This window comes from Apium graveolens, chromosome 5 (genome assembly GCF_009905375.1).
Source record: "Apium graveolens cultivar Ventura chromosome 5, ASM990537v1, whole genome shotgun sequence".
NCBI classification, from domain to species: Eukaryota; Viridiplantae; Streptophyta; class Magnoliopsida; order Apiales; family Apiaceae; genus Apium; species Apium graveolens.
Genome location: NC_133651.1, coordinates 116,855,943 through 116,871,557, shown reverse-complemented (window position 1 = coordinate 116,871,557; position 15,615 = coordinate 116,855,943). Strand labels below are relative to the sequence as shown.

Here is a 15,615-nt window from a genome sequence, read left to right as displayed (position 1 = left end):
CTGTATTTCTGCAGAAAACTTAATGTCATGATTCGACCGTTTTATCTTTATTATGCTTACGATCCGAGTTTCATTTGAGTTATAAAGTCCCAAAAATTCGAGTTATTATATGACATGTGATAAATTAAAAAAATGAATTACCTATAAATTTAAAATAAAGTTTTTGTAATGAAAAATGAAACATAGAAAGGAAGAAAGCTCACCCGTGCCAATCCACAGAATATTCTTACCACATATACTTGACTCGCTTGTGCGTAAAACAATTTGTAAATGTGTGTACACACTCCACCATCCCTCTTAACCGACTTGTTTTCTAATCTTCTCTTTTGTTGAAACCACGCAACGCACAATTCTCGATAATCCAATTACTTTCAACAAATGCAAACCGAAGCTACGGTTCTTAATTCCGGCCACGGCGGCCTTGTCGCCGACGGCGCCGGCGCTGCGGCGCACAAGATAGTGTCTCAACAACAGCAGCAACGAAGAGCGATGCAACATCATCAATCGCAGATCGGTACTATTTCGCAGCTTCTTGCCGGCGGTGTCGCCGGCGCTGTTAGTAAGACCTGTACGGCTCCTCTCGCTCGCCTTACTATTCTCTTTCAGGTTCATTTCTTTACTTTGTTTTTAATTATTTTATTTAATTTGAATTTAATTATTTTGAACTGTTAATTAAAGTTTAATCTTTTGTGAAAAATTGAATTTTTAATTAGGTTTACGACATATTTGAGGGTTATGGTATAAGTTAGAGTCTGGTGTTGTATGAATTAAATTCGTATGTCGTAAATTTGGTTTTGTTAGGCATAGAGTCAAGAACCTGTTTTATTGTGTGTTGCAGACTAGGGATTTATCGGATAAAAAGAGGCTGGATTCCAATTTGGGATATTATGACAATTGTTAGTACGTCTTCTGTTTAGGACCTGTTAGTAGGATGCCACTCAGTGATTGTGATTATAGTTTTTTTAGTGTGGTTAATAGTACGAGAGAAGAAGTTTCGCTATTAGGTTAGTGGCAAGGCTCCTTCCCCGTCCCCCTAATGACCAAAACTTATGGGTTCAAATCTCATTCCACCTCTCTGTATGCTCAAAAACCTAATGCATTGGAAATGTAACATATTACATATTGTAAAAACGGATTACATATATATTTTTTTAATTTCATTACCATCCAACTTTGTGTTATAATAAAATTAATGTATCTCTGCAGGTGCAAGGTATGCATTGTGATGTTGCTAACATGAGAAAGGCTTGCATATGGCGGGAGGCTTCACGTATTATCTCGGAAGAAGGGGTTCGTGCATTATGGAAGGGAAATTTGGTTACTATTGCTCATCGTCTTCCTTATTCTTCCATCAGTTTTTATGCTTTTGAACGCTACAAGAATGTTGGTACAAACTTTCTGTTGAGGATTTCATTTGTACATACTGATGTTTGCATTCACAGACTTTTCTTTTATCTTCCTGTCATTGAATTGGATATAATCTTACTCTGCAGTTATTACAAGTTGTCTTGGGTCTTGAAAATAGTAACGAAAACATAAGTACAGACCTTGGCATACGACTCTTTAGTGGTGGTCTAGCTGGGATAACAGCTGCCTCTGTTACTTACCCTTTGGATCTCGTGAGGACCCGTTTGGCTGCTCAGGTAATAGCAGTAATGCACTTTTTTTGCTTCAATCCTCATTTCCGAGGCTATAAGCGTTCATTAATTGCAAAGGTACTTTAACTGTGTTCTGCCTTTGCAGACAAATGTAATATACTATAGAGGCATAGGGCATACTTTACGTACTATCAGCAAAGAAGAAGGGGTGTTTGGCCTCTACAAAGGACTTGGAGCAACTTTGTTGGTAGTTATCTTTTGTAATTGCAGTTTGAATCATGTTCATTATTATATGTATGTAATTTTCATTTATGCCGCTGATGCAGGGTGTTGGTCCCAACTTAGCCATTAGTTTCTCTGTATATGACACAGCGAGATCTTATTGGCTGTCTCATAGGTAATTCTTTTTTAGTCGATTCCTTAGTTCTTATTGCAAAAACTATGTAGTGCATTTCCCGTTCTTTCCCATTCCTGCTCAAACATATCAGACTGATTTAATATTTTTTTTGATAATATTGATGCAGACCCAACGACTCTACTGTCCTTGTCAGTCTTGCTTGTGGCAGTCTTTCAGGTGTTGCATCATCAACAGGTGAGTCGTCCTAAACTATCAGTACATGTGTGTAGTATGTAGCATACTATTTCTCGTGACACAGCAGCCCCACCTTCATAAACCCACGTTTTGGTATTTTGAAAGACCAAGTGCTTGAAAATTAGAGAAGGCAGAATTATTGTTGCGTATAATTTTGTGAACAACTCTTGACGACATTGTAGTATTCTGCATTTTGTGCATTTTTGGTGTTGCTCATGCTATTATCAAGTTTTTTCTTGCGCTTCTTTCTGAAAAGAATTTATGAAGGGAGGCGCAAGGAGAGGGGGTCATTTTAAGTTGAATAGGCTCTTCAAATATGTTTAGCAAGCGGAATGAAATCAATATCCTCTTTTGTTCAAAAAATATTTTAATTTTTGGGTCAAGCTCTTTGCGGAAATTTACCATTGCTGCTTTTTGTAGTGCATTTGTGCAGGTTTTACAAGCAGTAGAATATCCGTGACTAGTTTGCTGTTTAGTTTAGTACAGAATTTTCTCAGTTTTGAATTTGCAGTACTACTTAAAATTATATGTAATAGGAAGAAGTGCAAAGGTTTCATGAGTTTCAGGTATCTTTGTGCAATATTATATACATTTCTTGCCTAATATTAATCTTGCTATAGAGGGCTGATTGAATAGTTTAATTTAATTTAATGAACAGTAATTTAACTCTTACTAGGCAGTTTGATAATACATAGCAAAAGAAGTTAACGCCTGGAGCTGTCTTCAATGCTTTTTATGCAGAGAAGCAGGTTGAGACGCAGGCTTTGCACTAGGTGTTTAACCAGACTGACCCTTAGATCCAGAGACAACAGAACAAGTTATCTGGCACTTGAAAACATTAGTAAGGAAATTGACAAAAAGTATATTTTAAGCTTTCTATTAATCGAAACTAACTTTATATTACATAAGTATAAATGCTTAATTTCCTTATGATCTACTACATCTTTTAATAACCAATTCTCCCGATATTGCAGTTGGTTCAGTCATAAGAATTGTAACCACGCTTGCAATACATGAGAGTGTTCCTCTCTGGGTATGCTTCTCATGTTGGTATTATCTGTAATTTGCATGCAGTTTGGCGGTTATGATGAAATTGTCTTCATCTCACTGGTTCATTCATTGAAGCTATGAGTAGTGAATTTATAAAACCCTTACCTCGCTCCCGAATATATAAAGGAATAAAACAAAGAGTAATTGAATGACGTAGAAAAGAAAGAAGGCAGCAAAGTAATATAGAAAAAATATTTCTTTGTGGTTTTTCTCGGCATAAGATATTCTGAAAAGTATATGTAGTTTCTTCCAAGTAAAACTGTTCTCTTTCTGGACTTCACATTATGTGACATGTTCTAATTATGGATCTTTTGAGTAGTTTATTTCAACTATAATATGGAGTGTCCGAGCAGTAAATTTATGTCGGTAATAAAAAAGGGACCTGATTAATGAGTAAGAGCCTTACATCGGTTTGAGCCAGAATAAAGAAACCCAAGATCTTCTTGGTCTTGTATTCGTCAAATATGTAAGGCCACATCAGGGACATATGTTTGTGGTTGCCAATAAAAGTACTAGGCATTCTACTGATTGGGCATCGTTTGTTTGTATTCCAGCGTGTCATGAAAGTTAATTTTAAGAGCTTTTTTCCTGAATTAGTGACATAAAGACGCTATTATGATTCCTTTCACATTGCGGTGTCTTGTGTTAATTTGTTCAAGTGGATGTTAGATCAGAGTAGAGATTCTACTGGGAAGACTTTTCAAATTCACATATTATTCCCTATTTGTTTGCAGGATATTGAGAGACTCTGTATTAAGTAGTTAAGATAGTTTTTTAGTTGATGTTGAACATGACAGTTCTCTGATATTACTTGTACACCTTGTCTTAGGAAAGCGAGCGAGTGAAGTTGTGCACAGGAGAGTTTTTTTGGATATTAACTAATTTCTGCTATTATTTGGGAACAATCTAAATTTATGAATATGATGCTCGGACTCTTCCGAAAACCCTGCCGTACCCGTATCCACAGGACACGACACTGACACTTGGATCCGGATCCAAATGACATTTGAAAAATGGACACTTCATCTCAGACATTTGATAGCCTATCTCTAATATTTTGTTATATTAACCCTTTAACTTTTGACATATTACCTATTATAAATTTATATCTATTATAAATATTATTCTACCCTTGTTTTTCAAAAGTTTATATATTATTTTATATAAAATGATAAGTACTTGTGTATAAAAATTATCAAAATATATCAAATATACTAATTGCCGTGTCCAAATCCAAGTGTCGGATCCTTATAAAACGTGTCCCCGGCTCTTTGATTTTAAAGTTCAAAGAATCGGACACTCTGATTCGTGTCCGTGTCCTATTATTCTTAAAGATTCTGAGCATCATATATTTTGAGTAATGTTATGTGTTTGAGTATATTTGATTAGCTTGTGTTCTGTTTGTTTTTATGTTGAGAAATGTCTACATTATTCAGATCCACAGGTTGATGGTCATTAATGGCGGTAAATAAAGATTTTGTGCCAGAAAAATGATCGCTTTTGAATGTTCATAAATGCCAGTAATTCTATGCCTCAAACATACAAACAATCCTTGGTTAGCTTTTTAGTATGTGAGCCAATTATGAAGGCGAAGCGAAGCCTTTGTTTCAATCTAGCAGCGTAGTGCAGCAAAATCAGTTTTACAACATGCAAACAGCTGCTCTCAGTTATAAATGTACAAATGGGGTGGATATTTGACATGATATTTGAAAAATGAGATTCAAACTTATGTTCAAAATTCTGGTATATAAGTGTTTACCCTGAAATTTTAAGGATGCGAAGTACAAATGAATTATAGAATAACATCGCATTGGCTCTTTTGATGGTAATATTAGTACATACAAGCCGAGAAGATATTTTCCTTTTGTTGTTTAATTTGAACCCTAACAGGCCAAATTAAGACCTTAACCACTTTATTTATTGTTTAAAGCTAAATTTAAGAAAATTAAAGGGTATGTCTTGTAGGATAAGTAATGGTATGTATGTCTGAATAATGCTTCTGATGCTAGCATGAGCACTACCTTTCGTGGCTGTTTCCTGCTTAAATTTCTCTTTTCTTTATGCTATAGTTAAAACTTCTGCAACCAATTAAATTTGGCTGACTATCCTGTTTCTATGATGTATGTCAGGAAAGTAAATATTTGTCAATATGTAGATGTGTGGCACACAAGCTTTGATCACCTCGTGCGTTTTTTTTCTACAAAACATCGGACATTTTTCTTTATTATATGTGGCCAAAAATTTCTTTCCAACTAATTGCAACTTTTACAAATTTCATTCTGTTATTGCGTTCTGTTCATTTTTTTTAACAAACTATCCCTATCTTTAAAGATTCTTTTCCTGTCAGATCAGAAGTAGATATGTCACATTTGGCAGTATTTATAATTTCATTATTATTCAAACTTCATGAGTTAGTTGCAAGTCTTGAAGATATATGTACTTATGTGATATACATGTTAACGTATAGATGCAAAATTTAATTTACTCTGGTATTGATGGTACTTGCTAGTGTCCGACTAGAACATGCAGTTTAGGTTTATAAAAATTCCATACGATTTGTCTATAAACTCAGTTTGAATCTATGAGACTAAATGTGATTACACTGTGGTGTAATATGGTAGAGTTTATGTTTTAGAAATAAAGGGTTTAGTTGATATGGCTGTGTGTTGTGAGCTTATGATGTCTTCTACTGTTCGTGCCATTAGTATTTCCAACTTTCGAATATTTATTCAGATGGCGTGTATATATTTTAGCATTTCACTTCATTTTAGATAAATGAGCACCAAGCAGAATATGAAATTTCTTCTGAAGTCATATTCATCATACTTGTGCAGTTACATTCCCATTGGATCTTGTGAGGCGGCGGATGCAACTGGAAGGAGCAGGTGGCCGTGCTCGTGTTTACAAGTCAGGTCTTTTTGGTACCTTCCGGCATATAGTCCGAGCAGAAGGCTTACGTGGTTTGTATAGAGGGATCTTGCCTGAATACTACAAGGTGGTTCCAAGTATCGGTATTGTTTTTATGACGTATGAGAAGATGAAGCAAATTTTGTCCGATTTACCTTCCAATTGAGAAAAACTCCTGGACATGAAGGATGAGCTCTACGATTGTATTACTCATGTATCAGTTATTGCTGGGTCACAATTTATGTAAGAGTTAAAATAGTAGTAATAGTTACACTAACATCACATTGTTTCATGTATAGCTAAAAAAGCGCATATGCACCCAGCTGGTCACATTTCAAGTGTAATGTAACTGTAACTGTAACTGTTTTGCTTCTTGAAAACAATTGTTGCATCAACTATATTGGAGAAATTAAGAAATCTACTTTGTTCATTATTCACTAGCATTACTAATTATTTTTTTGTCTACCATTTACAACACTTGCTGTCCCTATTCACAAAAAAATTAGTGGTAATCAGTACACTTAATTTTTCAAAATAGAAGAAACAGTTAAGCATCACTTTCATGTTCCCCTTTATTTATCTTATTTCAAAACACAACCTGATAAATTAATATTTTTTCTTTTCCCGAGTACTTGTGGATACACACCACTGTACAAATAAATATCTGTTTTAACAAAACAATTTCGTAATAAAAACTCGAGAATCGAATTCAAATATTTCGCCTTGGAAAAATTGAAAAATAGGGCCAGCTTGAAGCTTAAGCAGTCCCTTTCTTCTGAATTTACATACAAACTACTACAGTCCCTTTCTAACAGTATTTGAGCATCACTAGTACCCACTGTGCAAATAAAATATTTTATAATTAAAAACAAACTATCTATTTTTTATCATTTTTCATCACAATTGCTTGCATGATTTTATATATATTTATGTATGAAAAAGGATTAGGGGTTTAGTTTGATTAGTGTTAAAATGGATAGTGCAGCAGTAGATAAGCTAATTGAACGCCTAATTGAGGTCCGATCGTCCAAACCGGGTAAACCCGTTCAGTTATCAGAGTCCGAAATCAAACAGCTTTGTGCAGCTGCTCGTGATATCTTCTTTAATCAGCCTAATCTTCTTGAACTTGAAGCTCCCATCAAGATTTGTGGTATTTATTTTAACCCCCCTTTTTGTTTGTTTCTAGGGTTGTTGTATTTGACTGTTCTTTAATTTTCGATTGGGTTTCTATAATTTTGTTCATTAAAGGTTTGTGCTTTATGTTGAAATTAGTGATTCTGAGGTGGGTTTGTTGTTAATTTATGATTGAGCAATCTGTTACTGTTAATGGACGTTGATTAAGAGGGGATTCTTCATTTTTGAAATTGCAATGTGCTACTTGTTTGGAGGGAGTGGGGGTTATGCGATTGTATATTTGGTTTAATGCGGGATGGAATTAAAGAATTTTTTTCTCAGACTTGTTGGTTTTTAATAGTTTAGCGGTGATTAGCAGTTCAAGTAGTTCTTTTTTGGGTTTAGTAGACGGTAGCTGAAATCTATATCTTAAGCCGATAGTCAGTTATGTTTTCAAAAGTCAAATTTTCTTTTTTCGTGGCTTAAAAGGTTAGCTGCATTAGAAGGTATGTGATGATATTGTGGCTTTAATTCTACACACTTCTGACAAAGTACAGTGAATAAGTGACTGTAAATTCTTGAAGTGGTAACCTGTGTAAATTTAGATCAGGGATACATTTCCCTATTCAATTTATCTCTGATGGTAGTAACTACAATGTTGGTAGCGTTCTCCGAAACGGAATCCTTTATTTTTGTATTATATATCATGTTTGTTTGACTACAAGGATATATTAATATATAGAAGCCAAATATTGTCCATATTCCACTTCCCACCACCCTAGACCAAGGACATGGTCCTGGAAGATGCTCACACAATGACAATAGGGTCTATGTAGTTGTTTAAATCAGAATCCAGTGTTGTTGAAGCTTAGAATAGTATAAAGCATGAATTGGGGTTGCTTGCCAAACATAAATGTGGATTCCTATTCTCTTCACTATTATCGTGCTTACCGCAAAAAGTTAGTAGAAGTTGTGTACTTGTAGATGTCGTGAAGTTATCTCGGGTTATCAGTCATTGCTGCTGTATTTTAATTCATAAAAAATTATGGGCTACTGATTTAATTGGACCGGTCACTTTTTACATTCTAACAAGGTCTGCGTTATGATTCATCTGAGTTCTAACTGATTTAATTGGACCAGTCACTTTCTATATTCTAACAAGGTCTGTGTTATAATATATCTGAGTTCTGATAGAAATAGGGCACTTTTGATTAAAGTAAAAAACACAATTATTTAGTAGCCCGATTACCGACCCCATTGCTAGGTTAGAATGGTATTTAATGCCTATCTGAAAATAGGTAAAATACAATGCAGTTGATATTGGTTGTAACTGTTAAATGGAGTTCTTTTCCTATGAAATGGTCCTCACAAATTTTTGCTTTGGCTGTCTTGAAAAAATGTATGAAATCTCTCTTCTATTAGACCTTAATATATGTAGAATTAGATTCCTGTGGGCTGTGGTTGAAATACCCTAGTTTGAATTTGCAAGAGTACATGGTTGATATATAGTTTGTTTTATGTAATTTTATTTGAGAAAGTATGTTGCCTTAACCCTCTGATGAGGAACAGAAGTGGAAAATATTATATATGTTATTAAATAGTTTATATCTATTTAGTTTAGAAAGAATGAAAAAAAATTGGTTTATATGTGGAGCTAGTATTTTATTAATTATGTAGGTTATTTGAATAAGCCCAAGTGTTAAAGGGCCTTAGTCCATTAGGTAGTATTATTAGGGGTTTTTTACTCCTATATAAGTCATGTCATCCCCCTATTATTACAGAACTTTGATTATACATTTTTCTTGGGAATAATATTGATTAATTATTCTTGCGATATTGTATAAATCTTTCTTAGAATTCACTTTAATTTCTTCTCCTGCATCCCCCCACCCCCCCATGTATCTGGAGTTGTTTAAGTGTCTACTGCCTGTGATTGGATATCAGAGAATAGGTTGGGTTTGCTGTGGAACATTTTTGCCTCTTTGAAGTCCTGTTGCCTCTGTATCCTTATTACATAATCTTCGTGGTTTACGTCTCAGGGGATATTCATGGCCAGTACAGTGATTTATTACGTCTCTTCGAATATGGTGGTTTTCCTCCTCAAGCAAACTATCTTTTTCTTGGAGACTATGTAGATCGTGGAAAGCAGAGTTTGGAAACTATATGCCTCTTGCTCGCTTACAAAATCAAATATCCAGAGAACTTTTTCCTTCTCAGGGGAAACCATGAATGTGCCTCTATCAACAGGATTTATGGATTTTATGATGAATGTAAGCGACGATTTAGTGTGAAACTATGGAAAGCCTTTACGGATTGTTTTAATTGTCTTCCAGTGGCGGCTCTTATAGATGATAAGATATTGTGCATGCATGGGGGCCTTTCCCCTGATCTTGTGAATTTGGATCAAATAAGAAACTTGCCACGACCGACTGCTATACCGGACACAGGATTGCTCTGTGATTTACTCTGGTCGGATCCAAGTAGTGATGTCAAAGGATGGGGAATGAATGATCGAGGAGTTTCGTTTACCTTTGGCCCTGAGAAGGTGGCGGAGTTCCTAGCAAAGCATGACTTGGACCTTGTTTGTCGTGCTCACCAGGTTTATTTATATGTTTCTATTTTCTTATGCCCTAACTTATTGTTTTCTGGTTATTGATATAATCTTTATGTACAGGTTGTGGAGGATGGTTATGAATTCTTTGCTGAGAGGCAGCTTGTTACCATATTTTCTGCCCCAAATTACTGTGGTGAATTTGATAATGCTGGTGCAATGATGAGCATAGATGGAAATTTGATGTGCTCGTTCCAAATTCTTAAGCCAGCCGTGAAAAAGAACAAGTTCACGATCTCTACAAAGATGTAATAGGTAAATAATTTGACACCCTTTTTTTTTCTTTATAAGCTCAGCTATGCATGGGATATAAGATTTTGTGTTAATATCTATTTTCCAGTTATCCTCTATTGGAATTACTTGTATCCAAGGACAGAGGCAAGGGGTGGGAGGCAGGTGCGGCCGCCACCCCAAATCCCGGTATAATCATGAAATTAGCATTAAAATTTACGGAAAAAATTATATATTAATAAATTTAGTACTAAAATGTCGTTATTTTTAAATTTCGCCACCTCAAAAATATATAAATTTTATGAATATAGTACTAAAATTACAAATATTTACAATGATTATGAATCTAGATACGTGAATTTAAGTATATTTGTACATTGAAATTGTTAAAATTAACTTTTATTAATTTATTTAATATATAATAAATTATAAAAATTTATTAGTTACTCCGAAAAAATTTCGCCCCCGCAACCTCCCGTTTCTAGCTCCGTCCCTCCTTGTATCTGAAGGCTTATGAAAGACTGAAATTAAATCTCATGAAATCCATGTGCTGCAGCTATAGTCTATAACATTATACAAATTAATAAATCAAATAAGTATTTTTAAAGATTGTGCTGTATACCATAAGAAAGACCGTGATTTATATCTTAGACTTCTCTTTGAATACTTTATCATATGTATAATATATATCACAGTACTGGTGTATGCTAATTTTATCATATAACTTTGTATCTCTCCTTGTTAGGGTTTGTTAGGTTTGCTATCCATTCCAATATTCTCCTGGAAATAGATAATAGCTATTGCTTGCAACCACAACCTTTTTTTATTAAACAAAGATAACGTAAATATGTGTAGCATAAAACTAACAGTGTATAATTTGAATTTATATAGGGAATTGGGATATGCTGATGAGGCGACTGTTCATCAACAAACTTGATTGAAATCCTGGGAGGATTTTACGAAATGACTCTTTTTCAGAGGACTTTCCAAATCATCAGTAGATAGTTTCAAAAAAAAACTAAATCTGTCGAAAAGGCTCATTTGTCTTCACACTTTGTGATGGTTAATTCTGCAGCTTGTGCTTGTTAAATAATTTTCTTTGGTAAATTACTTAAACTCTAGTACTCTGGTAATATGGAATGTTGATAGATTTAAGTACTTTCTTACTCAACTATTTTATCATAACCTTACTTTGGAACCACATAATACAGGTTGACCTATAATAAATGAAATTTGGGTGAGTTGGACAAAAGATTAGTTAATTATGGAATTATTTGGTTACAGTGCAACAAACATTGGAGAACATGTTGCATTTTAGCATCAGAGTTCACATTTTGGTCCCTTATTATAGCAAATATAACATCCATTTTTCATCTAGTGTTGGACTTGCACTAAGCAGGAGATAACGAGTGTCCTTGTACCTTTTGTGCTTGAAACTGATTGAACTGTATTTTCATTGAAGAGGTGAACATTTTACAGAACTCTATGCTCTGTATATTTCTCCAAATAAGTGATTACCTGCAGATCTCGAGTCATCTACACCCATGTGTCATAATGAGTTGTTTATCATGCAAGAAATCTGCAGTGAGAGCTACTACTCATTCCAATTTCGATAAACTCAGTGTAGAGTTCATGCATTATGCATATTCACCTTCTCTAGCTCCTGATCAAGTGATGATCTCTTTCTAGAATCCAGAGGACAGTCCATCTCAATGATCTATTTCTATTGATTTCCTAACTTGAAATTTATAAACATGTGTGGTACCTGCCTTTTCTCAAAGTACATAATAGGTTTGATGATAGGTACTAAAAATTTGTAAGCTGAGTACTTGCATTGCATGCATGTATAGCATTGGACCCCTCATGATAGGCGGAATCATTTTATAGAGATATCATCACCCTTTACAGACCCGTACATTCAAGCCGGTTTGGTCAAGTTTGATTTAGAGGATAAAATAGCGACTGATCTTATGATTCAAGATGCTGAAACACCATAATTAGATGATGACAAAAATTATAATAAAATGTAATTAGATTGCTTCATAGGTTAAATCAGAAGATAAGATAGCGTTTGATTGAAAACACACTTTGAATGAACATGAGTTATTGCTGATGAGTTGCATTACAAGCTTCACAGAAACGGTTCATACTTTGACAAATGAAGTGATCGAGTAGAGCAAATGCCACTCACTCCCTTGGGATCATATTCAGATCAAGTTCTTGATCCTCGTTCGGTGGCGGACAAATCAAAGGTTTAGGAGGCATCACCAAAAGATTGAAGTTCCCTTCGAGCATTTCAATAACTTTGTTCATTGAAGGACGCTCACTCAGCTTCAGCTTCATTTGTGTACACCACATTGCTACAACAATCATCTTCTTATTCCATTTCCATATCATTCCCTTCTTTAAGTTGGTCGTAAATCCCTTCAAAGGAAATATATTTGGCTACTTTGATCCACAAATGGATTCAAATTTCTTCTTCTGCCCGCCATTTCCATTAACAGCATCCCCAAACTATACACGTCAGCCTTATAACAAACACCTCCTATATTTTTGTAAAATAATTCTGGAGCCCATTGCCCCCCTTGCACGCAATTTTGCAAGGCCAAAATCAAAGATTTTTGAATTGAAATTTTCGTCGAGGAGAATGTTATGAGGTTTAATATCAAAATGCAAGATTTACATGTCACAACCTCGATGTAAGTACTCAATGTCACATGCCACTTTTTAGGAAATCTCGTATATCTTTTCACGACTCAAAGTGGTGGTTCCTTCTCCACCTCTTCCTTCGAAAATGTATTTATCAACAGATCCATTAGGCATGAACTCGTAAACAATATCACATTTTCTACCCTCAACACAAAAACCGACAAGTCTCACAATGCTAACATGGTGGATTCTACCGATTGTACCAACTTCATTGATGAAATCTTGGCCGCTAGCCATAGAGTTGCTCAATATTTTTACAGCTACAACAAGGCCACTTCGAAGTTTTCCTTTATATACAGTACCAAATCCTCCTCCACCAAGTTTATCTTTGAACCCTTTGGTGAATTTCTTTATTTGGGAGTAACTGTATCTAATAGGCATGAGATTGTTTTGACCTTGCAGGAAGTCTTCAATGGAGTCATATGCAGATAAATGTCTTCTCCTTCGTTTATATATCACAATTACACATAGAAATGCTGTTCCACACAAGAACCTTGTGGAAGAAAAAATTGCTGCAAAAGACCAAATATTATTAACATGGCCGTAAGATTTTATACCAAAATTTACCCAGATATCTCAAGCGTCCTGTTAAAAATTAAATAAAATAAATTCTAAAGTTTCTCTGCTGTTGGTAAACACAATTTATGCGCCCAAAAACTAAATCTAGAGCTTAGAACCGTTAGAATACTAATATAAAATTTAAAATTATGAAATGTTAAAATTTTAATATGAGATTCTGGAAAGGGATTTTTCCTAATATCTTAAAATTTTAGAACATATGATTACTTGACATGAAAACACAGTTCAAGCCGGCGGAACTCAGGTTCGACTCCTATCCGCCCAATATTTTCAAAATTCGTGGCACGAAAGAGACTTAGGTTCGGCTCCTAACCGCCCAACATTCTCACAATTTATTGTGGCACGAACGACAAATTAATGTCCCAAAAATGTGCGCCCGTGATTTACTTTTCGATCCATAAATGAGTTTTCGAGTGAGGGGAGTATTAGAATATTAATATAAGATCCTCTAAAGAGCATTTCTCTAATAGAGTGACCGGTTCCTTGACACACAATCGTGGACACAAAAGACAAAGTTAAGTTCGACGTCCATTATCCACTATTCGACCCATAAATGGACTTTCGAGTGACATTCTCACAATTTATTAAGAACACAAAAGACAAAGTTATGTATGCGCCCATTATCCACTATTCGACCCATAAATAGACTTTTGAGTGACATGGTGTGTTAGAATACTAATATGAGATCATGGATTTTTTTTTCTCTAACTTGGATTCTAACAAGTTTTAGATGACCGGTTCCTTAACAACAAGGTTACAAGTTGATATAGGTTGAAAATAAACCTTAAAGACATAATAATGTCGCATTAATTATACTTGAAATTCGTGTCCAAAGCCCAATAACAACCAGGCCGGTCAAGGCCTGTTACGAAACGAAAAAGGCCCCAAGTCCTCAACGTCCACGAACAAAGCATGTTCGCGGACAAGGCCCAATATGGCTAAAAGACTAGAGAAGTGATGTCCAACATGAACACTAACTCCTATAAAAAAGGATCTAGAATTCGCTTACTTATAGAGTCCTCATTGCCCTCTAAGTTAGAGACTTGTCCACCAAGTCTTCCAACCCTAGTCTAACCTTAGACTCATCTTCTATATAAAGGGCTTCATCCCTCAACCTAAAACTATATTTTTTTGGCTTGATTCTCTAAAACAAAGAGAAACATGGGCATATTGCAAGGACACACAGTCCACGACGCGAGAACAACCATTAAAAACTTGAATCTCACAAATCCTAGTATTAAATACTAGCAAACCGTAGTTGTTGTTCCACAATATTTGGCGCCGCCTGTGGATAGAAAACAAAACCACGGTAAGCACACTGAGCAGAAGTAATAGTGGAACTAGCGATACAATTTCTACGAGAACACATTCATCCTCTATTGAGATCCCAACGCACTTAACCTATGCCACACACGGCGGAGGAGTTCCAGCGGCGATCACTGATGCCCAAACTCAAGGGGTGAATTCGCTAATGCAAGATCCACCTCTAGGGACGAATCCCCCAACTCTCAAAGGGACGAATCTCCAACTTCAACAGCTACAAACACCGGTAAGTTCTCAACCCGTTGGGTATGAGTTCTCTTCGGCCGTGATTCCAAGAACTACTAACCCACGTTATGGGATGCCTCTACACCCTAAGGTTGGAGGAAGCGGCTTCTCAAATCAAGGCGAGGGACAAGGGCGGATGCCCTAATATATCCGTGGCTTAGCCCCCGTCCCCAAAAATCGAGAGTACTATGGACCTTACTCTTCTAGAGATTTCGATTTATTGGAAGAGGAGACCCTCCAAGGAGGAGACACCCTGGAAATGAGCCTACGTCGAAGGGCTATCAACAGACCAGGAGCACCCAATGGGCGATTCCCCATGATATACAAGAGAGAATCAATGTTAATGAAGCCGAGATCCAAAGGTTGAAACGTGATATGGAGATGCACCAAATACCGAGACCTCAACAGGCAGCTAGATTAAGGGATTTTCCTCCATTTATAGACCTAGAAGGTCCAACGCCGAGGAAAAGAATTACGACCCCAAGGGCTGATCCGAATGACTTAATGCCCCTAGGAGATCCTGATAATCCAAACCTTCCATTCACTGAAGAGATTATGAGTGTTTATCTCAAGAAAGTTTATGATGACCACCATCAAGGCGTTTCATGGTATTGGCGACCCGTCGAATCATGTCAGGACATTCTCTAATGCCCTGTTGCTGTAGCCCGTGAACGACG

General features: G+C 35.8%; 3 protein-coding genes across 3 annotated transcripts; 2 read left to right on the top strand and 1 right to left on the bottom strand.

The window, feature by feature from the left end:
* The first annotated feature begins 224 nt into the window (after window positions 1-224).
* Window positions 225-6,580, top strand: LOC141724408 (uncharacterized). Its single transcript, XM_074526555.1, has 7 exons — window positions 225-606; window positions 1,207-1,383; window positions 1,494-1,643; window positions 1,744-1,845; window positions 1,925-1,995; window positions 2,123-2,190; window positions 6,075-6,580. The coding sequence occupies exons 1-7, from the start codon at window positions 379-381 to the stop codon at window positions 6,311-6,313; spliced, it is 1,035 nt and encodes a 344-aa protein (XP_074382656.1). The 5' UTR covers window positions 225-378; the 3' UTR covers window positions 6,314-6,580.
* Window positions 6,581-6,948: 368 nt separating this feature from the next.
* On the top strand, window positions 6,949-11,273 carry LOC141724409 (serine/threonine-protein phosphatase PP1 isozyme 3). The gene is made up of 4 exons (XM_074526556.1): window positions 6,949-7,297; window positions 9,300-9,859; window positions 9,935-10,126; window positions 10,994-11,273. Exons 1-3 carry the CDS (start codon window positions 7,120-7,122, stop codon window positions 10,121-10,123), a joined length of 927 nt encoding a protein of 308 aa, XP_074382657.1. The 5' UTR covers window positions 6,949-7,119; the 3' UTR covers window positions 10,124-10,126; window positions 10,994-11,273.
* A 1,556-nt stretch (window positions 11,274-12,829) lies between these two features.
* Window positions 12,830-15,256, bottom strand: LOC141660333 (rust resistance kinase Lr10-like). The gene is made up of 2 exons (XM_074467310.1): window positions 15,229-15,256; window positions 12,830-13,323 (listed from the first exon to the last, which is right to left on the bottom strand). Exons 1-2 carry the CDS (start codon window positions 15,254-15,256, stop codon window positions 12,830-12,832), a joined length of 522 nt encoding a protein of 173 aa, XP_074323411.1.
* Between the last annotated feature and the right edge of the window lie 359 nt (window positions 15,257-15,615).

Excerpts from the sequence above, each read along its gene's own strand:
- LOC141724408 (XM_074526555.1), top strand. The coding sequence starts at position 379 with ATGCAAACCGAAGCTACGGTTCTTAATTCCGGCCACGGCGGCCTTGTC. Across the intron at positions 607-1,206 it reads GCCTTACTATTCTCTTTCAG|GTGCAAGGTATGCATTGTGA; the intron begins GTTCATTTCTTT and ends GTATCTCTGCAG. Across the intron at positions 1,644-1,743 it reads GGACCCGTTTGGCTGCTCAG|ACAAATGTAATATACTATAG; the intron begins GTAATAGCAGTA and ends CTGCCTTTGCAG.
- LOC141724409 (XM_074526556.1), top strand. The coding sequence starts at position 7,120 with ATGGATAGTGCAGCAGTAGATAAGCTAATTGAACGCCTAATTGAGGTC. Across the intron at positions 7,298-9,299 it reads AGCTCCCATCAAGATTTGTG|GGGATATTCATGGCCAGTAC; the intron begins GTATTTATTTTA and ends TTTACGTCTCAG. Across the intron at positions 9,860-9,934 it reads TTGTTTGTCGTGCTCACCAG|GTTGTGGAGGATGGTTATGA; the intron begins GTTTATTTATAT and ends CTTTATGTACAG.
- LOC141660333 (XM_074467310.1), bottom strand. The coding sequence starts at position 15,256 with ATGGGGAATCGCCCATTGGGTGCTCCTG. Across the intron at positions 13,324-15,228 it reads TCGCCCATTGGGTGCTCCTG|CAATTTTTTCTTCCACAAGG; the intron begins GTCTGTTGATAG and ends GGTCTTTTGCAG.